General features: G+C 45.3%; 1 protein-coding gene across 8 annotated transcripts in view; it reads right to left on the bottom strand.

The window, feature by feature from the left end:
- The window catches only part of fhod3b (formin homology 2 domain containing 3b), a 724,225-nt gene that overhangs the window by 14,138 nt on the left and 685,411 nt on the right, over positions 1–24,676 (bottom strand). For 4 of the 8 annotated variants that reach the window (XM_085989128.1, XM_085989121.1, XM_085989122.1 and 1 more), the window contains 3 exons: positions 9,577–9,600; positions 3,933–4,113; positions 865–1,026 (listed from right to left, as the gene is read on the bottom strand). In XM_085989128.1, coding sequence (XP_085845254.1) covers positions 865–1,026; positions 3,933–4,113; positions 9,577–9,600 — 367 coding nt within the window. The remainder of the gene's footprint in view (positions 1–864; positions 1,027–3,932; positions 4,114–9,576; positions 9,601–24,676) is intronic. The other 4 variants (XM_085989124.1, XM_085989125.1, XM_085989129.1 and 1 more) reach the window with 1 other exon arrangement.

Below are 24,676 nucleotides of genomic sequence, written 5' to 3'. Positions count from 1 at the left end.
AGAGGAGATTTAATAGAATGGTATCAGGGTTGAGGGACGTCAGTTACCTAGGGAGACTAGAGAAGCTGAGATTGTTCTCCTTAGAGCAGAGAAATTTAAGGGGAGATTTAATAGAGGCATTCAAAATCATGAAGGGTGTTGATAGAGTAAATAAGGAAAAACAGTTTCCACTGGCTGAAGGGTTGCTAACCAGAGGACACAGATCTAAGGTAACTGGCAAAAGAGCCAAAGGTGAGATGAGGAGAAATATATTTTACACAGCGAGTTGTGATGATTTGGAATTCACTGCTTGAAAGCGTGGTGGAAGCAGATTCAATAATAATTCAGAAGGGAATTGGATAACTAATTGAAAGGGGAAAAACTTGCAGGGCTATGGTTAAAGCGCAGGGGAGTGGGACTAATTGGATAGCTGTCGAAGAGCCGGCACAGGCACGATGGGCTGAATGGCCTCCTTCGATGCTGTAAGAGTCTTTGATTCATTAACACATGGCACTCAGCCTCTATGTTTTGTGTCTTAAATGAATGATTAATGAGTCAGAAGCTGAAGTCTATGATGCAAAGAAAACCGTAGTTTCTATTTCACACATTGTTCTACTAGCTCAGTAACAAAGACAGTAGAATGCATCAACCATTTGGTCGGAGGGGTGGAAAGATGAGAAGTGCATTAAAAAAAAAGCAAAATACGGCAGAGGTTGGAAATCTGAAAGAAAAACAGAAAATGCTGGAGACACTCAGCAGGTCAGGCAGCATGTGTGGAGAGAACAGAGTTTAGTCACCAGTTCAGGAATGGGATCCTTCCTCAGAATTTTTGATATCCTTACTGCAGTAACACACACAACAAACTGGGGAATAAAGGCTACTCACGAGACTTCCTGTTTGCGCGTGATCGTTTCCTCTCTCTAGGCACCGCTCGCTGATTTGGCACTTGAGTTGCAGACTTTACAATCCGATCCATAATTTCATCTGCAGCATCATCTGTGGCATTTGGAGAATCATCATTGCCTGCAGTCCACGATCCAACACGGCCTGGAAGGAGCAAAACCACGTCGCGCAGTCAGGGATTTAGGATTTGCAGCACCAGAGTCTGTGGCCGCGATATTAACGAGGAGGCGGGAAGGGTGCGGGAGAGCCTGGTAGCGGGTGAAGAAATTTGAATAATTTGGTGCAAGACTTCCGGCCGACAGTCTGCAGACGGACAGCGTGGCCAGCAAGCGGAGCCGGTAAGTAGCGGCAAGGAGCCGCAGCCTTCTGGGAAATGGAGGGGGGGGGAAAATGGTGAGCGGCAGAAGTTCTGGGCTGCAATCGGGGCTGGGGTTTGGAGGCAGCTCCAGGCCGCGACTGGGCGGGGTGGGGGGGGCGGCAAAGGCTTCCTTGTGAGGCCTCCTGGCACACGAGGAGTTCCATAAGGAGCTGATCTTCAGTGCTCGCCTTAAGCTGTCAGCGCCTCCCACCTCAGATCTGCTGCCGGACAGCCGACAGCGCAGGCCTCCCCCTGACCTACAGTGAAGTTTAATTCCTGGTGCCGATTAGGTCATCGGGCCGTGACTTTTGAATATTCACACATTACAACAGTGACTACACTCCAAAAGTACTTCATTGGCTGTAAAGGGCTTTGAGACGTCTGGTGGTCGTGAAAGGCGCTATATAAATGCAAGTCTTTCTTTTCTTTCTTAGGCTCCTGTACTGCGGGAGCCTCGTCGATGGCCTGATTTTGGGCAGTAAGAATTTAAATGGACAGCAATGGGATTGGGTTAGGGTCAGGTGGCTTGACCCTGATATTTTAAACCATCGCGCCCCCCCCACCCCCGACCCTCTCCCGCACCCATCGGGGGTGGGGTGTTAAAATCGAGGCCCACCTATCTCACACAATGTCAAATTGCTGAGAAAGATTTCATATTGTTAAACCTTCCTGCAAACCAGAATGATTTGTTTTAATACTAATGGTGTACAACACTTTGCTTTTGGGGAACTTTTCAGCTTTATTACCTGTTGGTTGATATTTCCAGCTAACCCGGTATATATAGGCGCTGAAAATGTGGAACTGTATCATTTTCAAGCTCGAACGATCCAGAATTGTACATTAATAAGCTCTAATACAATCTCTCAGTTGGTTAAGAATGGATCAGATCCAGAAGGGTAGAAAATTTGGCATTCCATTGTATGATGTTTTTTTAGGCTGCAGATCTGGCCCAAGAATCCTCAGACACTTTAAGAGGCAGTCTGCAAACAATGTCGGGGAGTTCACTGCCATTAATGTACAGAACACGGCTTGTGTTTTCTATTTTTATAGGAGTTGCATTTCTTCACCCAGAGAGTGGAGGAATTTCTTCACCCAGAGAGTGGTGAACCTGTGGAATTCTCTACCACACAAGGCAGTTGAGGCCAATTCATTAAATATATTCAAGAAGGAGTTAGATATATTTCTTAAGGCTAAAGGGATCAAGGGATATGGGGAGAAAGCAGGGACAGGGTACTGAATTTGGATGATCAGCCATGATCTCATTGAATGGCAGAACAGGCTCGAGGGGCCGAATGGCCTACTCCTGCTCCTATCTTTTATGTTTCTATACATTTCTGATGGTGTAGACCCAGCGCTATGCCGCCCAACATATTCTTTTTGAGAAAAGTCACCAATGAAGAACATGGGCAGTCCACATGGCGCTCTCCAAATTTGAGTCAGACTATTTGGGAAGTCATGGGACTTCCTTCCCGAGGAGCAAGCGAAAATCAGTGGGCAAGTGAACACAGAGTGCGCTTCCATGTGTCTCTCTCTGTCTGTGCTGGATAATCTTTTTGTTGAATGGCCTGTTTGAAAGGATATTTTTATAGTTGCACTATTTGTTAAAACATTTAACAAATGGAGGTTGAAGAATGATTCAATGGCCCAGAAATTCGGCTCTCCACGGGTGAGTACGCACGGGGTACTCACCCATAGGCCGAATGGAAATGCCGGTTCCCTGCATGCACTGCGCATGCGCGGGAAATCGGCACTTCCGATCCTCTGAACGAAGGGGTTCAGAGGTCGAACGCGTGCGCACGGGAGGCTGCGCGTGCACTTTGAACTTTGCAGGTTTTCACGCGAGGTTAAGCCTGCAGGATTTACACATTTAAAAAGCAGGCGTAAGGCCTGCTTTTTACAAGGTAAGTGGTCAATTAATTAAAATTAAAAAAAATTTCCACAGGTTTATTATTTTTAAATACTTTAAAGCAAGTTTATTTTTAGCCCCATTTTTTATAAAATTATTTTTTTCAAAAATTTAAATCGTTTAAAATAGTTATTTAATGTAATTTATAGTTTATTTAAAAAGTGTAATGTTTTTTAAAATATTTATTTGAAGCTATACTGCTATTTTGGGGCCCGTAGTATTCATAAGTTTTCACAGGTCTTCCTGTCAATCTTATGAATGGGCTTTTCCCTCCTCCGATTGGCTGCCCATGGCTCATGTGATCCCAGGGGACGCATCGCACTAACTACACCCCTGGGACATGCAAGCACAGTGCGGCGCCGGCAGCTGGGCCAGGCCCCGGAACGGAATTCCACGGGGCCCTAGAACTCAACTGCCGTCGCGCAAGGTAAGTGCAGGTCGGGGGCTTGCACCCGTGGGAAGCCCCCGACCCGAATTTCTGGGCCAATATCTTTGCATTTGGATCAGTTTGAGGTTTGGCTCATAACCCTTGGCTAGTTTTTAACTATGAGGATGCTTGGGTTGCCCATCGCTAAGCTGTTCCCTTCCCTATCCTTAGCTAGGACACAGTCCTTTTAACAACAGGAAAGAGCTCAACATGGGGTTAGATGAAGAAGAGTGGGAGGAGGCTCGTGTGGAGCATAAACACCAGCATAGACCTGTTGGGCCAAATGGCCTGTTTCTGTGTTGTAAATACTGTGCAACACTGGCACTGGACAAGTGGCCAGGCTAAATGGGGCCTTTTACCTCGGTTGGCTCTTGATCGGGTTCGCACACCTGGCACACCGGTAGTGACTTCTCCACTTGGCACCGAGGTTTTCAGTACTGCTTTCATGTTTTCATGTTCTGCTGCCTCTTCTGCATACTGCAATCCCTGCAGCTGGCTCTCACTCGAGACGGTTGCCGTGTTGCTGGAGAACTTTCCTGTCTGCACAACAAATCAGATACACATCGTCATTTCTTTGGCAGCCCAAAGCACTGGGGCTATGGTTCTTTCACTTTAGTGCATAGGCATAATATGAGTCTCTGAAAGTGTGTGTGGGTGAGCAAGTGCAGTGAAAGCAACATTATCTATGCTACAATTTTAAAAGAATAATGTAGTCATTATATTAAACTAGCCCAAAATGTAGCATTGCCTACCAGATACCCTATAATGTACTCATGGCTCTGAGGAATGTTAATGAAGTTGTTTTTAAACTGCAAGTAGCATTTAAAGGCGGACTGCAGTCGGGAGTTTTCGGTTCGTAAGCCAGCAGCTCTTGCTGTGAATGTGTTACCTATTCAGTGGTGCCCAAAGCGGTGTAAACTTCTACATGAAAAGTGAGCAGTCTGAACTCTTCAAAACTAGGGTATTAAAAAGTTTGCAGCAGATTCTCAGTCCACTGCCATGTTAAAGTAGCTGATGACTAGATTAAGATACATAGACTGCGGGATTACCCCTCCCCTGACAACGACCGGGGGGGGGAGGGGGGGGCGGGCTGAGGGTCTGTGGGTGGGGGGTTAAAATTTTTTTAATGTGGAGCGCGTCCCCGTCCCACCGCCCACGTACCTGTTACATTTTTACAGCAGTGGATTTTCTGCGTTTTCTTCATTAACATATTTAAATTGGGCCCGACAAGCAATTGGGAGCCCAATTCAAAATTCACTGCTGCTGCACGGGTTTCCCAGGGGTTGGGAAACCCGGCAGTGAAAGGCAGCAGGCGGGAGCTGCTGGCTCCACAAGGTGAAGTGCCTTTTCCAGCACTCCTGGTGGGCCAGAAGTAGGAATGCGCACCCCCCCCCCGACCCATCAAAGAAGCCTTTGGCCTCTCTCTCCCTCCCACCTCAATCGCCGACCTCCCGTCCCACACCCTGCTCCCCGATGCCTCACTCTCTATGCTGGGATCGCGGCCGATCACACCGCCCCATGCCTCCCCCCCCGCCCCCTGCAAAGCCCTGAACGCCGACCTTCCCGATTGCCAAGGAACACCCTAAGGGTCCCCGACTGCAGCCTCCTGCCGCTGGTTTTCCCGCTCGGCTGTCAGTTCGGCTGGCTGACTGCCGGGTGGGAAAAAGGAAGAAAAAGAATGATTTGTTAAGTTCGGCAGGACCTCTGCATCTCCGGGCTTGCTGGGTTCTTCCGACTATTTTCAGCCTCCCCCGCACCCTCCCCGCCTTCCCGTAAGTATCGGGGCCATAGTGTTGGGGAAAACTTTACTTACTGCTGCAGTTCTAAGTAATTGCCACCCGATTTACAAAATAATAATAGTGTGCAATATATCAGGAAGAATGGAAATACTTCATCCTGTGTGTAGGGTTGTGTGGTTAGAGAGACTGGACAATTCTGCATCAAATGTATAGAACAGATATATCACAGTCTAATCACAACCCCCAATATTGAGATATAGCCGGCGATTTTCATCTGCCTGCTGCCCTGTTTTTCACCTATTGAACTTTGTTTTTAAACTCTGCGGCAATTCGTGCCCGTGGTCCCACCAATATGATTTTCATGCAGGCCTCGATTTAGGCAGCTAGTGTTCCCACTCAAAACAGGCAGGAGCTTCTGTAAAATATTGGGGTCCGAAGGTTGAGTTTAGGACCCGGATGCAAATTTGGTATTTCACCGGACTCTGCCCAGTGGAACTGAATGTTGAGTGTCCAAACCAGCTGTCCTTAAAGGGGCCACTCCAGAAACCGGAAATAACAGCCTTTTCAAATGATTTTTGTGGAGCTAGAAGCAAGCAGGAATGGCCACTCCCTTTAATGACACACTTCTGCCAGATTCCCCTCTCCAATTGGCGAGCTGTCCGTCACCGCTCACTCATACTGAAATGAGGCCTGACCATGAAAAGAGATTGCACCTCACACCGCCGTCATCGGGCAGGCACAGAGCACACCTTGCTCACTGCCCGCCCGACTCATGCGATAATCAAAAATGGCCGCCAGATATTCGACTGCCTGATAGCTAGCCCTGCCGCAGAAACCACCATTCCCACAGGACAGAACATGGTATTGAGAGAAAAAGAAACACTGAAGGGACACAGATTAAAGCTGCTAGGAGGAACATATAGTAAATAGTTTACTCACCAACATGAGTAAAGGAGGGAAATAAGTGATTTAATGCCCGAGGGCTGGTGTGCAGGGGCAGACTGAAGTCCAATTTAAAAAGAGGGGCATGGAAATGCATCAAAGGCTGTATGATATGATTGAACTGCTCAGGGCCAAGCTGCAGCAAGGGACAAGCCAGTAAGCAGCTGCTTCCCTAGCACTCGGCCTGTTCTTGCAGCCTTGGGAATATCCACAGATTAATAATTTTGGCAGTTGGACCTTGTCCACTTAGCTTCTGTTGCTGTGTGTGGTGGCGCTCCTGCAATTCACTGCGCTTAGCAACAAGCAAGCAAGGAGCAGCCCCCTCTGCTCAACAAAGGCGGTAGACTATTTTTTTTTTTTTTTTAAAAGACATTTTCAGACTTTTTACTTTTATGTGTTGAAACTTCTCTAGACTAAAGCAATTCCGTTTCCCGACAGTACTGAATTCTTGCCACTGAGGATATGCTAATCTCCAGTCACCCTATCCTCTTCCACCTACCTCCCCCCCGCCCCCCCACAGCAAGGAAAGCAAGACTCTCGTGAAACAACATGTTGGCAGATGGAGTACAATTGCAAGAATGAGGCATGCGAGCAACTTACATTTCTGCAGCTGTCAACATGTTTGATAGCTTTATATTTTAAAATGACCAACTTTTTTTCTTCAGTTTACAGTCAAAAGGTTTTTCTGTTAACTTTTTTTTTTTAATTTCTCCATTATTCGAAAGAGGGTGAATGCTCATTGGGCCAGAATTTACTGTCAATAAAAATAATAGTGAGGCTAACAGCACTCTCTGTTAAATATGCGTAAATCGGACAGCAACTTCTGGTGAGCACACATGCGGAGCTAAACGCGAAAATCCGGAAGTTGCTGTCCAAGATGCGGCACCCCTCCGCAAGGTGCGCGAAAATGGCATCTCTCCTTCTGGCTCCCCATTCAAATGTATTGAATGGTGTAAAGTTCCTGTACTGACGTTATAGATACGGACTAAACTCACTACAGAAAGTTAGGGCTTGTCCATTTCAGTCTAAGTACCCCTTTTAACAGCGTGAGAAGTCTTGAATACTGCTAAACAACCTCTCTGGCACTGAAAATTAACTTTTACAAGTGTTGAGTCTCATCCCTTCAGCTTTTAATTGTTATTGGAGATTTTTTTTAATGTAATTTTTTTTACTTTTTCTTTGACTCTTTTTTCTCTCTTAATCCAATCTTTCTTTGTTTCTCTTTATTTTGCTTTCTGTACATGATTTGACATTGACTGCACTATTTGAATTGACACTTCCTGCTTCAGACTTGGCGTTGCTCATTAACGATTCTTCAACCTGATTGGTTAAGGAGATACACAGCTGTTTGCTCTGTTCACCCAGGTCCCAGATGCCCTGTAGAAGGTGTAGGGCTGTTTTGATATCCCAATTGCAGCAACTTGCCATGTAAAACCCCATGGAAAGTCTACGGGCAGGTGCAAGTTCTGACTGGTTGAGTTGCGTGCCCTGTTCACACAGGTCCCAGAGGGCGCTACGCCTTCTCCATCTCCCACTTACAGCAACTTATTGTGCAAAAAGCTCATGGAAATTTAACGGGCAAGGGCAAGTCTAGCAAAGGCCGGGCGATGTTTTTTTGCCGGTTTCAGTAAATTCTGGCCCATTTTCATTAAAATCATCACTAGACTCAACTAAAACAGCACCTCCCCCCCTCCTTTAGGGTGCTTTAACAAACACAAACATCATGTCAAACCAGAGAAAGATACAAGGCTCTGGTGAAAGAACTCAGTGAAATTAGTGCTAGATTCCTCCAGCAAAGAGCTGGTACAGATGCAATGGACTGAATGGCCTCCTGTGGCGCCGTAAACTCTTAAGGTTCTAATCAATACTTCCCTTCTGTCACTGAATGTGTGGAAAGATCAGTGGAATATGAGAGAAACTGTTCCCATTGGCAGAAGGGTTGAGAACCGAGAACACAGATTTAAGGTGATTGGCAGAAGAACCAAAGGCAACATCAGGAAAAACTTTTTTATGCAGCAAGTGGTTAGGATCTGGAATGCACTGCCTCAACGGGTGGTGGAGGCAGATTCAATCATGGCTTTCAAAAGGGAATTGGATAGGTACCTGAAGGAAAAACATTTGCAGGGCTACGGGGAAAGGACGGGGGAGTGGGACTAGTTGAAGTGCTCTTGCAGAGATCCGGCACGGGCTCGACGGGCCGAATGGCCTCCTGTGCTGTAACCATTCTATGATCCTATGGTCCTATATCAATGGATTATCCATCCAGTACACAGTTACTATATGCTGACATTATCAGTAATGCTTCAACAGACACTTTATCGGGCAAAACACTGTCTTGTAATTTCCTGCATTTGTTTATTGTTGACAGATTTCATTGGTAAAAGGCAAGACCTTCATTTTTAAAAATTGTAAATTAAATGGAAGCTTTACTTTTAATGGTGATATTAAAAAGTAGTTTTTAAAATTGTTTTTAAGGATGAAGGTTTCATATTTTCTAAGACGATACCATCAGACTGCCATATAGCTAAAATACAAGGCATTATTAATAGTACCCCTAGAAGGAAACTACAATCAATGTATAATTCTGGCAGTCTGCTTAGAAATATGAACCAATATTTTCTCAGATACCAACAGACCGGCTGTGTATATTTTTTTTTTAGCATTATGTTTTTTTTTTCAGATTTCCAAAATTTTCAGATTTTTCTGTTTAGCTATTCAGCATTGAGAATTGCCTTGGTGCATGAACATGGGGGGATACAGCAAGCACAAGTTGACAAGGCATATACGGTATTCAGAGAGATTTAGTTGGGGATTGTTGTGGATAAATAGTACTGATGTTAGGGCTGTCTACAAATGAATCGGATCTGCAACAAAACCAAAACTAAAGAATAATAATAATAATCATGTAACATCTTGTGAAAAGGAATTCCAAATGCAGATGTCTGGATACGCATTATCAGATTAAACACTGAGATGGAGACCTTGGATGTCTGTAGCAAGCATTAAGAGAGACTGAGGAAATTCAGTGACATCTGCATCTGGAAAGAATCAGAAACCGTCACAATGATCAACCAACAAATTAGTGTATCACAAGTTCCCCAATCATTAATACACATGAAATTATGCTGTCAAAACACACGGAAACAAGGCCAGTAGGTTAATGCTGTTTGAAAGGGTGCACTTCAACAGGAGGGCCTGGCTGCCATTTGCTTCTCATGTTGGCCATGCACAGTGATAACAACACAGTTAGTATCGACATGACGTTAGTGATATTGTGTGTCCACAAGACAATGGTCACCGCAATCTCAGACAGCAGCCATACCTCACCATCCTCTTCGTCATCAGTCTAAAAAGGAGATGGGATGAGGAGAAGAAAGTGAAGAGGAAATAGCATGATGTACAGAAAGGCAAATGGACAAATAGAAATGTAACAAAAGGCATTTGAAAACTGGCAAGAAATACAAAGAATGGCTGGAAACACACATAACCTATATGACATTAAAGACAGAGAAACACTGAATAGGGGCAGGTAGCACTGATTGGTACTGACTGAACTATGGAGCTAGTAACTATGACTGTTCTTATGCTGTGCAGTTCCATAGAGTCCTTGCATCAATAGCTTTACCTCTTTCATTTACTTTTCTGCAACAGAAATAGAATTCAGCAAATGACAGTAGCTCAAATGTCTCTTCAGTCAGAGCTCACAAAGCACAAAACGTGCTGGTATAACTCTCAACCAGCTCAATCGCTCAAAATTTCAAAAACTGTGCTGGATACCCAACTGAACATAGGCCACAAGATACATTGGCAACTCTTTCAGAGGACTGGTACAGGCATGATGGCCCGAATGGCCTCCTTCTGTGCTGTATGATTCCACATGCAATTTTTGTTCATATGCGCCTGCCTTCAGTTCAATCCTGGACTGAGTTATAGCTCAACAAGTCTTCAACTTGGTTAAACCTTAATCTCTCAGTGCACTGGTTGAGCACTACTTTCATAATGGCTGAAAGGTCATCATCTGATGGAGGAACATAGGGAGCAGGGGACCAACAATAATCCAAAGCAAGTGGTAGGGGCAAGCTGTGACATAAGAGTTGAAAAGATTACTGAAGAAGAGTGGGGTGAGAATGTGGAAGGGTTTGAAAGAGAAAACAAAGATCTTGAAGTTCAGTTGCTAATGACCAGAGGGCCAGTGAGCTGGAGGAAGACAAGGGTGAAGAATACATCGGTTGTTGTGAATACATGGGCGAATACTCATACTGCAGAGACTTGAATTAGTGGAAGTTTGCGAAGAGTGGAAGTGGGGAGGAGAGCAGGGTAATTAAGGTGGGGACGAGGGTTTCAACATCAGTGAAGGGGTGAGACAGGTCTGTAATTGTGCAATGCTCCGGGGGTGGAAGGACACATATTGGTAATGGCCAAATGTGGGGTCGAAAGCTCCGTTCAGGGCTGAACAAAGTACCAAAGTTGTGCAGTACCAGGCTCAGAGAAAGCATCGGTGGGGGGGGGGTGGGGGGTTGATGGAGTTGAAGGCATGTAACTCCAGGACTCGGGCCGCATCCCAGAAATCGGAACGCAGCCCGGCAACGGGCACAGCGGAGAGGACTCGGGCCGCATCCCAGAAATCGGCACAGCCGAGGAGATCCGGAACGCAGCCCGGCAATCGGCACAGCGGAGAGGACTCGGGCCGCATTGCAGAAATCGGCACAGCCGAGGAGATTCGGAACGCAGCCCGGAAATCCAGCAATCAGCACAGCCGAGGGGACTCGGGCCACAGCCCAACAATCCAGCACGGGAAAGGCCCGAGGAGCCAGGCCAGCAGGCACAGAGACCTCTGAGGAGAAGGAGAGCAACCAGAAGGCTCGCAACCAAGACCGTGAGTACAGGGCCCAGGGAGGGAGGCCCAGGGAAAGGCCCGAGGAGCCAGGCCGAAACAGAGGCCCAGAGACCTCTGAGGGGGAGGGGAACAGCCCGAAGGCACCGGGAAACAGTGGCTCACAGACTCAGACCTGAGAAGGGTGAACCCAGGAGCCGAGGCCCAGGGACCACGGGGTCGGAGAGTGGGACCGGGAAAGTTCGCGAATAGGGAGAGGGTAACACCAAACCCGGGGCCCCAGAAAAGCTTATTCTAAGATCAACAATACTTTACCAAAAATGAGCGAATCAGAAGATCCACAACAGCCCCGCTTCCAGATTCCCCCCAACACCACAAAAAAAAGCTATAAAAACGATCAAGCATGCTCAGATGAGAGAAAAACCAGAAACTCTCTTTACTGACTGTTACAACAATGGGACAAAAAGTAACCTCATATTCTACTCAGATCAGCCAGCGGCTTGGATCAGAGCAATAAAATCACACTATACCAGTGTTAAGCTAAAAAATACCGCAAATGGGTCCATAATGAAAATTAACACACCAGGAGACAGTTCAATCACGACTGTCAACGCGTACAATACCGGAACAATATTAGTGCAAGGCAACCTCGACAAATTTGCAACGGCCTTCAGGACACTGAAAAGATCAACTACGAGGGGAATGAACAGCCCCAGAGTGGCCCGCACTCCCCCCAACATTGACAACTTACCAGGAGAAAATCTGCATGGTCAAGGGATGAACGAGCCACACAGTTCAAACCAGACACTAACCCCGGGGAACCACAGCCACACGATACAACTGACAAACCCCAGCATAACTACCACGGAGGAAGCCACACATAGTTCCCCTACCATTCCCAGCCCACCAAGAGAAGAGCAGCATAGCCAGGAAGTGAGTGAGCCTTCCAGGGCCGACCAGCTTAGCCAGGAAGTGAGTGAGCCTTCCAGGGCCGACCAGACACATACCCCGGGATCACACAGCCAGATACAACCAAAAGATAAATTTTATCAATTAGAGATAGAGATGGTTAAACTTAGAGAGGAGGTCCTCAAATTGAATGACAAACAAAAGCAGGAGAGGGAGAGACACAAGAGAGAGCTGAATAGACTTGATAACCAGGTGAATCTACTTAAGAATCAGGTGAAAGAGCTGCAGGAAAAAGAAGAGAGCCATAGAGGAGAGAAAACACCATTAGACCAGCAACCAGAGACTAGAGATAAGACAAGACAGAGCCGGACGGAACGGCTGCACTCCCACACGGAACAAAAGCAACAGACACACAATACAAGGGGTGCCACACAGACCGACCAGCATGCTGACTCGCAATCTTCCCCCACCACCATGGAACCACAAGCGAGCCGCTCACAAGAGGTACGCACACACCAGACACCCCAGCCCAGCACACACACTATGAGTCCAGGCGAAAGCCACCAGACAGTAAACACAAACAAGGCTGACGTCGTAATACTCATAGACTCAAATGGGAAATTTCTATGGGAGAAAAAGCTCTTCCCTAGAAGTAAAGTAGAAAAGATTTGGTGCCCAACAACAGACAGAGCCATGGGATGGCTGACCAAAGCCAGATTAGGCTCCCCCCAACACATAATAATACACACGGGCACAAATGACCTAAAGGCCAAACAGAAAGAGGTAGCAACATCGCTCAGAGCAATGATTAGGAAGGCAAGCAGTACATTTCCAAACACTAGAATCACTGTTTCCACAATATTGCCGAGAACAGACTTCAACAACAACACAATTCATGAGATAAATGCCAGCATAGCAACAGAATGCGAATCAAACCACAACGTACACCTGGCCCAACACCCCACCCTCGATGAAGAATGTCTTTACGACCACGTCCACATCCAAAGGCAAAAAATATCGATCTTTGCTAAAGCCCTGAAGGACGTCGCTTTTAACCGGGTCCATACCCAGACTCCAAGAGGACCCCCCCCCCGACCACCAGAGATCAGCGGGGTACATATCAGGAACACTACAAAGACCACCACCACACCAACCGAGACCGGAGAGGATCCCCATGCAAAACAACATTATCAGACCTGCACCACTCCTGTCCCACAGGGGAATAGGACCGCTACCAGCCAGACAGAGGGAGAGATGCACAGGACGTACGCAATACCTCAGACAGAAACAATCCATTAAGAGACAATAAGCAGATGTGCAGCAGCATCTACTTCCGCCTTATGGATCAAGGACTAATTAATAGAAAGAACTGTAACCAAATTGTATTAACTTTTGTAGACAACTGGGGTGATCTTTTTTTTCCCCACACTTAGACACGACAAACACGTACCACTCTTTAACCTATCATAGAAAAAGATAAAACTTAACATGAAATCCTTATATATTTCGACCTGGAATATCCAAGGTCTACGCTCTTACATAGATACATAGATACATAGAAGATAGGAGCAGGAGTAGGCCATTCGGCCCTTCGTGCCTGCTCCGCCATTCGATGAGATCATGGCTGATCCTTTAATTCAGTATCCCGTCCCCGCCTTCTCTCCGTAACCCTTAACCCCTTTTGCCCGTAGAAATATATCTAATTCCCTCTTAAATATATTTAATGAGCTGGCGTACACTGCCCTCTGTGGCAATGAGTTCCACAGGTTCACCACTCTCTGAGTGAAGAAATTCCCCCTCATCTCTGTCCTAAATGGTTTAGCCCTTATCCTTAAATTATGTCCTCTAGTTCTGTTCTCACCCGCCAAGGGAAACATTCCTTCTGCATCCAGTCTGTCTAGACCTGTCAGAATTTTATACACTTCTATGAGGTCCCCTCTCAATCTTCTAAACTCCAGTGTGTACATCCCTAAACTACATAGTCTCTCCTCATAGGTCATTCCCGCCATTCCTGGTATCAGCCTGGTGAATCGCCGCTGCACCCCCTCCATGGCAAGAACATCCTTCCTCAGATGAGGCGACCAAAACTGTACACAGTACTCGAGGTGTGGTCTCACCAGTGCCCTGTACAGCTGCAGCAAGGTATCCCTGTTCCTGTATTCTAACCCTTTTGCTATGAAGGCCAGCATACCGTTTGCCTTCTTGACCGCCTGTTGCACCTGCATGCTCGCCTTCAGTGACTGGTGTACAAGAACACCCAGGTCTCTCTGTACTTCCCCCTCTCCCAATCTATTGCCATTTAAATTATAATTTGCCCTCCCGTTCCTGCACCCAAGGTGGATAACTTCGCACTTGTCCACATTATAGTGCATCTGCCATTTATCCGCCCAATCGCCCAGTCTGTCCAAATCGCTCTGGAGCTTCCTGGTCTCTTCCTCTGAGCCCACCCCCCCTCCTAGTTTAGTGTCGTCTGCAAATTTGGAAATGCTGCATCCGACTCCCTGATCCAGGTCATTAATGTAAATTGTGAACAGCTGGGGGCCCAGGACAGATCCCTGTGGTACCCCACTTGTTACTGCCTGCCATTCAGAAAATGAGCCGTTTATTCCAACTCTCTGTTTTCTATCTGACAGCCAGTTCCCTATCCACGCCAAAACTTTCCCCTTTATCCCATGAGCCTCAATTTTCCATGCTAATCTTTTATGTGGGACCTTATCGAAGGCCTTTTGGAAGTCCAGGTACACCACATCTACTGGCTCTCCCCCATCTATTCTACCAGTTACTCCCTCAAAAAATTCCAATAGATTAGTCAAGCACGATTTACCCTTTGTAAATCCATGTTGACTCTGTCCTATCCTGTCCCCATTTGCTAAGTGCTCCGCTATTTCATCCTTAATGATGGACTCCAGCATTTTGCCCACAACTGATGTAAGGCTTACAGGTCTGTAATTACCTGCTTTTTCCCTACCCCCCTTTTTGAATAGTGGGGTAACGTTAGCTACCCTCCAATCCATCGGCACTGTTCCCGAGTCTAATGAATTCTGAAAAATCATCCTTAGTGCATCCGCTATCTCTAGGGCCACCTCCTTCAGTACCCTAGGATGCATGTTATCAGGCCCTGGGGATTTGTCCACCTTCAATCCCTTTAGCTTCCTTAACACCATATCCTTAGAGATATTGATTTGCGTCAGTTCCTCCTTTGCCAATGTCCCTATTTTTCCCGATATCCCAGGGAGGTTTTTTGTGTCTTCCTTCGTAAAGACTGACCCAAAGTATGCATTTAGTTGATCTGCCATTTCCTTATTTCCCATTATATATTCCCCCGTATCTGACTGCAATGGACCAACTTTGGTTTTCACCAGTCTTTTCCTTTTGATATATTTATAAAAGCTTTTGGAGTTAGTTTTTATATTTTCCGCCAGCTTGTTTTCGTAAGCTATTTTGCCCCTCTTGATCATGCCCTTTGCCCTCCTTTGCTCTATCTTAAACTGTTCCCAATCTTCCGCTCTGGCGCTTTTTTTGGCTATTTTATACGCCCTATCTTTGGATTTTATGCTGTCTCTAATTTCCCCTGTTATCCACGGTTGAGTCACCTTTTTAGATTTCCTTTTATGCCAGATTGGTATAAACAATTTTTGCAATTTTGTCATTCTATCTTTAAATGTTTGCCATTGTTTATCTACCTCCAGTCCTCCCAGGAACGTTGTCCAATCAGACCTACTCAGTTCCCGTCTCATGGCATCATAATTCCCCTTGTTTAAATTCAGGACCTTAGTCTCTGAGTCAATTTCTTCGCTCTCCATTTCGAGTGAGAAATCGATCATGTTATGATCGCTCTGACCCAAGGGTCCCCGTACAACAAGATTACTGATTAGTCCCTTCTCATTGCACAGTACCCAGTCCAATATAGCCTGTTCCCGAGTTGGTTCCTCGACATATTGATCCAGATAACCATCCCTTAAACACTCAAGGAATTCCTCCTCCTCATTATTTTTACTGATTAGGCTAGTCCAATCTATATGTAAGTTAAAGTCACCTATGATGACAGCTGTGCTCTTATTGCACGCTTCTCTAATTTCCCTCGTGATGCCCTCCCTAACCTCTATTTTACTATTTGGAGGCCTATATACCACTCCTATTAATGTTTTTCGCCCCTCGCTATTTCTTAGCTCCACCCATATAGATTCTGTATTAACTGAGTTAATATCCTTCTTTTAATTGCATTTATCCCCTCTTTTACTAGCAATGCTACCCCTCCTCCCTTTCTTTTTTGTCGATCCTTCCTAAATACTGAATACCCCTGTATGTTAAGCTCCCAGCCCTGCTCACCCTGCAACCATGTTTCCGTAATCCCAATTAGATCATAATTATTAACCTCTATTTCCACAGCTAATTCATCTACCTTGTTCCTGATGCTTCTCGCATTAAGGTATAAAACCCTCAGGCTTTTTTTATGCTCACATTTTTTATGAATTAGTTTGGCCCTTTGTTTTTTGTTCCTCACCCTTTTACCATTTATTTCTGTCTGCCTTTCACTTTCCTCTATTTCACTACATAGGTTTCTAGCCCCCTGCCATACTAGTTTAAATGCTCCCGAACTGCTTTATCAAAAATTACCCCGAGAACATCAGTTCCATCTCTGCACAGGTGTAGACCGTCCCTGCGAGAAGTGAAGAGTAGGACCCCAGAGTTCATAGAGGAAACTAAAGATCTAGATATTATCATTTTACAGGAAACTTGGTATAAAGGAAAAGGACACACCGGCTGTCCCCAAGGGTACACTGAGCTAGTGGTCCCCTCCAATAAATTACCAAGTGTAACCCAAGGCAGAGACTCCGGAGGCATACTGATCTGGTTTAAAACAGAACTTAAGAATTACATCAAATTTATAAAAAAGGGCGAAAACCATATGTGGCTCAAACTTGAGAGGGAGATTATCTCAAACACCCAAGATGTTTACATTTGCGCACTTTATATCCCTCCAATCGATTCCCCGTACTACAAAGAGGACACCTTCTCCAACATGGAGGGGGAAATTATCCAATACCAGGCCCAGGGGAACGTGTTGATCTGTGGGGACCTCAATTCAAGAATGGGCGAAGAACCAGACTTCACCAATAATCAGGGAAACAATTACGTATTCGGGAATAACCACTTTGACATCCCTTCCCTTCCATACAGGCATAACTGCGACAAGCAGTCAAATACCAACGGTAAACAGCTACTACAGCTCTGTCGAAACCTGGGTCTGTACATTGTCAATGGTAGGTTCATAGGAGACCTCCTAGGAAGATCGACCTACTGCTCACCTCTTGGCTGCAGCACAGTAGACTATATGATTACAGACTTGGACCCATCCTCTTTCAGAGCATTCACAGTCAAACCACAAACAACACTGTCAGATCACAGTCAAATTACTATGTTTCTCAAAAAGACAGAAACAAACAACATAGAAACACAACCCAGTAAACTGTACAACACCAAAAAATCGTACAGATGGGCCAAAAACGACACGGAAAAATACCAGAAAACAATTAGCAATGCATCAACTCAAGCTCTCTTAGACACCTTTCTGGATAACATATACACTCATAATAAAGAAGGCGTAAACCGGGCAGTTAGTAAACTAAACAATATTTTTGATAATTTGGCAACAAATGCAAACTTGAAAGCTCGCAAGAACAAACCCAAAACAAAAAACTATGAAAAATGGTTTGACCATGATTGCCATAACATGAGGAAAAAACTTAGAAAACTATCAAACCAAAAACACAGACATCCAGAAAACGAGGAATTACGCCTTACTTATTGTCAGACGCTAACACAATACAGAAACACACTCAGGACCAAAAAAGAGCAATTTATTAAGAATACACTCAGCTCCATGGAGGAATCCATTGAGTCGAATTGTTTCTGGGACAACTTGAAAACACTACACAAAAAACAACACGACGATTTGTCCATTCAAAATGGGGACACATGGGTAAACCACTTTGAAAAATTATACCAGAAAAACACACTAGGACCAGAGCAACACCAAATACGCAAAAAACTTGAAAAGCTTGAAATGGCCATAAAAGATAACCAAAACCCGCTAGACGCCATAATAACAGAAAAAGAACTTCTTGAAAAACTCAAGGACCTGCGACCAGGAAAAGCTTGCGGGACAGACGGCATACTAAACGAGATGATTAAACACGCAGACGACAAACTGAAACTGGCTATCCTAAAACTCTTCAACTTGGTTCTGAGTGTCGGTTATTTCCCTGACATCTGGAACAAAGGACTCATAACACCCATATACAAAAGTGGGGACAAAATCGACCCAAACAACTATCGAGGCATCTGTGTAAACAGTAACCTGGGGAAGGTATTCTGTAGCATCATAAACAAAAGACTTATAAACTTCCTTGAAGAGCACAATGTCTTGAGTAAAAGCCAAATTGGATTCCTGCCAAACTATAGAACATCCGATCATATCTTCACCCTACAGACCCTAATTGACAAACACGTTCACCATAACAAAAGCAAAATCTACGCATGCTTTGTAGATTTCCAGAAGGCTTTCGACTCCATCTGGCATGACGGTTTATTCCTGAAACTTATCGAAAGCGGGGTAGGAGGTAAAACATATGATGTAATTAAATCAATGTATACAAACAATAAATGTGCAGTTAAAATTGGAGACAAACAAACAAAATACTTCCCACAGGGGCGGGGGGTGACGCAGGGCTCGCCAATCTCACCGACACTCTTTAATATTTACATTAATGGATTGGCAAAACTACTTGAACAATCTACAGCACCCGGCCTCACCCTATATGAATCCAAGGTTAAATTCCTCCTCTATGCCGACGACCTGGTTCTGCTGTCACCAACTAAGGAGGGTCTACAGCAGAACCTGGACCTGCTGGAGTCGTACTGCCAGACTTGGGCCCTGACAATAAATCCCCAAAAAACCAAAGTCCTTGTGTTCCAGCAAAGATCCAAACAATATGAACCCACAATAAATTTCACAGTAGGAACAACCAAAATTGAACAAACCACTCACTACACATACTTGGGCTTAAAAATCAGTTCTACGGGAAACTTCAAACTGGCTGTGAATGAACTGAAAGAGAAAGCAAGAAGGGCTTTCTATGCCATCAAAAAATCAATCCAAATAGAAATCCCAATTAGCATTTGGCTCAAAATTTTCAAATCAGTAATTGAACCAATTGCACTCTATGGCAGTGAGGTCTGGGGACCACTAACACAACAAGATTTTGCAAAATGGGACAAACACCCAATTGAGATCCTACATGCGGAATTCTGTAAAAGTATCCTCCGGACTCAAAGGAAAACAGTAAACAACGCATGCAGGGCGGAACTAGGCCAATACCCATTAATAATCACTATCCAAAAAAGAGCCACCAAATTTTGGAATCACCTACAAATGAGCAATCCCCAATGCTATCACTACGACGCCCTGAAATGCCAAGAGCTGACCATAAAGAAGAATACCCTCAGTCAACTAGTCCTGGGACTCAATAAAGTAACTAATAACAATACTAACAATAACCAGCCCCAGGACAGTGACAGGGTGACACAAAGAATTCGACCCAACACAATCGTCGCTAAGCAAAAGGAAAAATATCTGTCATATTGGGCAGAAACAACAAAAACCCAAAGCAAACTCAATTGCTACTTGGCCCTAAACAGACAATACAACATAGCTGATTACCTGACCATGGTAAAGGATAACAAACTGAGAAGAACCTTGACAAGGTACAGACTTAGCGAACATAGCCTAGCGATCGAAAAAGGCAGACACAGGCAGACCAGGCTGCCAAGAGAAGACAGGATATGCTCTCACTGCAGTCAGGGAGTAGTTGAGACAGAGATGCACTTCCTCACAGCCTGTGGAAAATATCAGGGCATCAGAGAGAATTTCTATCAAAAATTCTCACAAATATGCCCTGAATTCAGAAATCTGACTGACAACCAAAAACTCCCATTCCTACTGGGGGAGGAGAGAAGCTGTGTAACACTGGCGGCACACTATGTTACAGCTTGCCATGAACAGAGGGACAACCAGTAAACTAAGACAAGAGTATATATAAACAAGGCGAAAATATATTTATAAACTCAGGGATATACCTGTTTATACACTGTATGAATGGAACCGCGTTTATGTGTTCAACCATAAATGTATTTTGATGCTTTGGCAACATAAGATGTACCTTATCATGCCAATAAAGCGATTTGTATTGTATTGTATTGTATGTACTTTTCTCAATTAAATAAAAAAGCTTCCTTTGAGTCAAGCAACTATCAATCTCAAATTATCGGAATTTTTCTAATATCGTGAGGGCTTAGGTAGGACCGAGATAGTGGTTTTGCAGCAAAACATGAGAAAATTGCGTACCTTCGGACACCAATGGAGCAAACTAAATGATTCTCGTGTTCTGTACGTTTTTCTCATTGAGACATTTCACAATTGTTATATTTCAGATATTTTTGCAGTAAATCTTTTCTGTGGATGTTGTAAGATAGAAAGCACATGTGGATTATGACAGCTGAAAAGGATATTGAGAGCTAAAAGAGCAATGCGTCTGACAGTAATGGCAAGGGTAATTTAGCGAACTATAATGATGTTTAAATGGGCAGTGGGTCAAGTTACAATGGAAGTTTATAGACGCGAGAGGCAAGTTCAAACAATAAAGAAAATTATTGGCAGCCACTTCTGAGGTGGCAAATTAAACAGCGCAGCTCTGTTATATGCAATGGTTGACAAAACATTTCTTATTCCTGATAATTATGTGTATAAGACTGGGTACGTAATGCAACAGATACTGGCTGGACCAAAGTATGTGTGATTTGATTGGCTGGATCAGTATGATTAACATTATGCTAAGTCGGGAACAAATTGGAATTGAAGAACAAACTTGCATTTATATAGCGCCTTTCACAACCTCAGGATGTTCCAAAGTGCTTTACAACCAATAAAATACTTTTGAAGTGTAATCACTGTTGTAATTTAGGCAAGATGGGGGCTAAATTCGGTTGATTTGCGCCTCCCGATAGCGCCCTACGGGACGCAAATCAACTAGCGCCTGGGTGCGGCGCCGCTAACGCCTCCTGCGAAATTCAGCGGGAGGTTAGCGGCGTCACTAACCGTTAGCGCCGCGGGCGATGAAGTCATCGCCATGCGCCGTGCCCCACTCGCACCCCGGCTGTAATATTGGGTGGCACCGCCGGGGTCAGGGGGTTCTACCTGCGGCCAGGGCAGTGCTAGTTAAAGGGGAGGTGGCGGGCGGTGCTAGTTAAAGGGGAGGTGGTGGGCGGCCATTTTTATTATTGGCCGCCTGCCAGCCCCTGCCTCCGTTGCTGTCCCCGGCCCCCGTGAAGCCCGCCGCGGGGTGCCAGCTGCTCTCTGTAAGCCCGACACTCCTCGAGTGCTGGGCTTGTTTGCCGGCTCTCCCGATTCCTGGTGGCCCAGCTGGGACGAAGGCCTGCAGTACCACGGGTCGCGGGGTGCTTCCAGTAGTGCCACTCCTCCCTCTCGGGCGCTACCTGGGAAAATCGGCCGCGCAGGCACTAACTTTTTTGGGGCGTTACCCAATTTTTACCCTGATATGTTTAACTTGGGAATGTACTTGCATATAAATAAATCTAGCTATAAATTAGATCTCAAACATACAAGAGACAAGATGAAAAATTGAACAATATATCATTTAGAATTGTCCGCTTGTTGCCAGATGACTATTAGTCCTTGGCCTAGAAATTCACTATGGCCCGCCAGCTGGCTAGCGCCCAAAAGTTAGCGCTGGGCGCGGAGCCAGTTGCGACCGTCAGATATTCAGTTTTTGCGCCCCAAGTCGGAACCGGGCGCTATTCCAGGGTGTGCCCGCCCCCGCTTGGGGCGCTGAAACTGAATTTCAGCGCTCTAGGCGCCGCTGCGCCACCCGCTGCGGAGCGGCAGGCTGCGGTACTGCAGGCCTCCTCCTTCTCTTAAGGGGGAGGTGCCTGCCACGGGGAGATCGCCGCTGGATTGTGCCGGCAAATGAGCCCGGCACCACGGAGAAGTGCTGGGTTCGCGGAAAGCAGCCGGCAATGCCGCGGGGGGGGGGGGGGGGGGGGAGGGTGTGGAGGAGGCCGGGGAAGGAGGTGCGGGCAGGCGGCCGCCGAAAAAGCGGCCGGCCGCACCTCCACCTTAAAGCGCCCCACTAAGGCTACAGTACGGCCCCGTTTTCTGGTCGCTGTTTGCGGCCGCTGCGGAAGAGGCGGCCGCAACTAAATATGGGGATCGGGCCGGTATCGGGGCGGAACCGGGGCACTGCGCACACCGATGACGTCATCGGTGCCGGCGCAGCGCTAACGGCTACCGCCGCCATTGCCGCTGCGCTGAATATCAGCGCAAACTCCTGTATTGGCGTAGAAGCCCTCTTTAGGCGGTAACTGGCCGCAAAGCTGCCGGCGCCTTAATGAATTTCTAGGCCCTTATGTTTTAAAAAGTCTTCAACTGAAATAGGAATATCCAGAACAGCAGTGAGCAATGCTAACTGTTTCATACCCTAAACTATTGTACCGTCAAACCATGGAATGAATACTGAAGGAATAGTGCCCGAGACACAGAAGCTATCCTCACACAATCTACAGTGCTCATGTTAACAAATAAACCAGATAAAGCTTCATGCCATGGGGATGTTGCAACTGAAAAGCTATTATTAGAAAGATAGAACACTTTCATGCTGATGAATTGTACATACACTTGCCTAACCAAATTCTGCCCACGAGTGGGAAAGGAGTGGAGTGCTTTCAGCAGTCATTTGGTTTAGTGTCATTGAGCTTTGGATGTTTCTTGCAGGACATGACACTGTTTTGGAAAAATATTATCGGTGTCAGACTTGGCTCAGGGATAGCACCCGTGCCTCTGAGTCAGAAGGTTGTGGGTTCAATCCCCACTCTAGAGATTTCAGCACGTAATCTAGGCTGAGACTTCAGTGCAGGAGTGAGGGAGTGCTGCACTGTCTGAGGTGCTGTCTTTTGGATGAGATGTTAAACCAAGGCTCCATCTGCCCTCTCAGGTGGATGTAAAAGATCCCATGGCACAATTTAAAGAACAGGGGAGGTCTCCCGGCCAATATTTATCCCTCAACCAACACCTAAAACAAATTTTCTGGTCATTATCTCATTGCTGTTTGTGGGACCTTGCTGTATGCAAATTGGCAGTCAGATTTCTTACATTACAACAGCGACTGCACTTCAAAAGCACTTCATTGGCTGTAAAGCGCTTTGAGATATTCTGAGGTCGTAAATGGTACTATATAAATGCAAGTGTTTTTTTCTTTGTTTTAAACATGTCTTTAGGATGAGATGTTAAACCGAGGCTCTGTTTGCCTGTTCAGATGGATGTAAAAGATCCCATGGCACTATATGAAGAGGAGCAAGGGAGTTCGTCCAGTATCCTGACCAACATTTACTTTTAACTAACACCACCTAAAACAGATTAACTGGCCGTTTATTTCATTGCTGTTTGTGGTACCTTGCTGTACGCACACAGGCTGCTGCATTTACCTACACTACAACAGTGACTGCATTTCATTGGCAGGGAAGCACTTTGGGTTGCCCTGAGAATGTGAAAGGCCTTTTTATAATAGCAATTCTTTCTTTAAATCATTGCAGCAGGCACGTTTAGTTGAATGATGAACAAATTAACATCTAAGCAATTCTTCCTTTTGAAGAAATAGCTCCATTAACAGTGCACCCATTGACTGTTGGATAGTGCATCCTTCAAAGCTGTGTGGGAGCTGCATAAACCCACACACTCTGCCAGAAACAAAGACCATCTGGAGCATTTTTTTTAATACTACCTATTTGAGGATTTACATAATCAGTACTCTATATTTCTATTTCACTATTTAAAGTACTGCTAGAGATTGGTGGTCTCAGAATCATTTGAATAGTAGTAAACAAAGATAGCTGATTCACATCATCAACTAATCCCACTCCACACTCCCACATCTGAATTTGGATTGATGCATTTTGGCCTAAAACAGGGTTTCAAAATAAAAATAATGATGTGGAACAGTATTTTGTTAAATACAACAGATATCTGATCAGTTCTTGAGATAAGGAGCTCTAGATTTCCTTTAATTGATGAAAAAGCATCACTGGTTTATGCACACAAACAAAATCAAAAGAATTATTTTGCCTGTCGTTAAATTCAGAAGATAGGCAATACTCTGCTGATATCCCATTCAAAACATGGGAGAGGGATAAACCCCGCAGTAACTACAGGCCAGTTAGCCTAACATCGGTGGCGGGGGAAAATCTGGAGACCGTAATTCAGGACAAAATGAATTGTCACTTGGAAAAACATGGCTAATAAATGACAGCCTATACGGGTTTGTTAAAGTTAAATTGTGTCTGATAATTTAGTTGAGTTCCGATGAAATAAGGGAGAGGATGGATGAAGGTAGTGCAGTTGATGTCCTGTAGATGGACTTTCAAATGCTGTTTGTTAAAGAGCAACATAATAGACGTAGCAAAATTGAAGCCCATAGGATTAAAGGGGCAGTGGCTGCATGGATACAAAATTGGCTGAGGGACTGAGAAAGCGGAGGGCAGTGACGAACGGTTGTTTTTCACACTGGAGTAAGTATACAGTGGTGTTGCTCAGGGGTTGGTATTAGGG

Source organism: Somniosus microcephalus, chromosome 5 (genome assembly GCF_052327205.1).
Source record: "Somniosus microcephalus isolate GS21.2 chromosome 5, FLI_Smic_1.0, whole genome shotgun sequence".
NCBI lineage: Eukaryota > Metazoa > Chordata > Chondrichthyes > Squaliformes > Somniosidae > Somniosus > Somniosus microcephalus.
The sequence above is the reverse complement of the archived record's forward strand: the minus strand, read 5'-3'. Positions and strand labels throughout refer to the sequence as shown.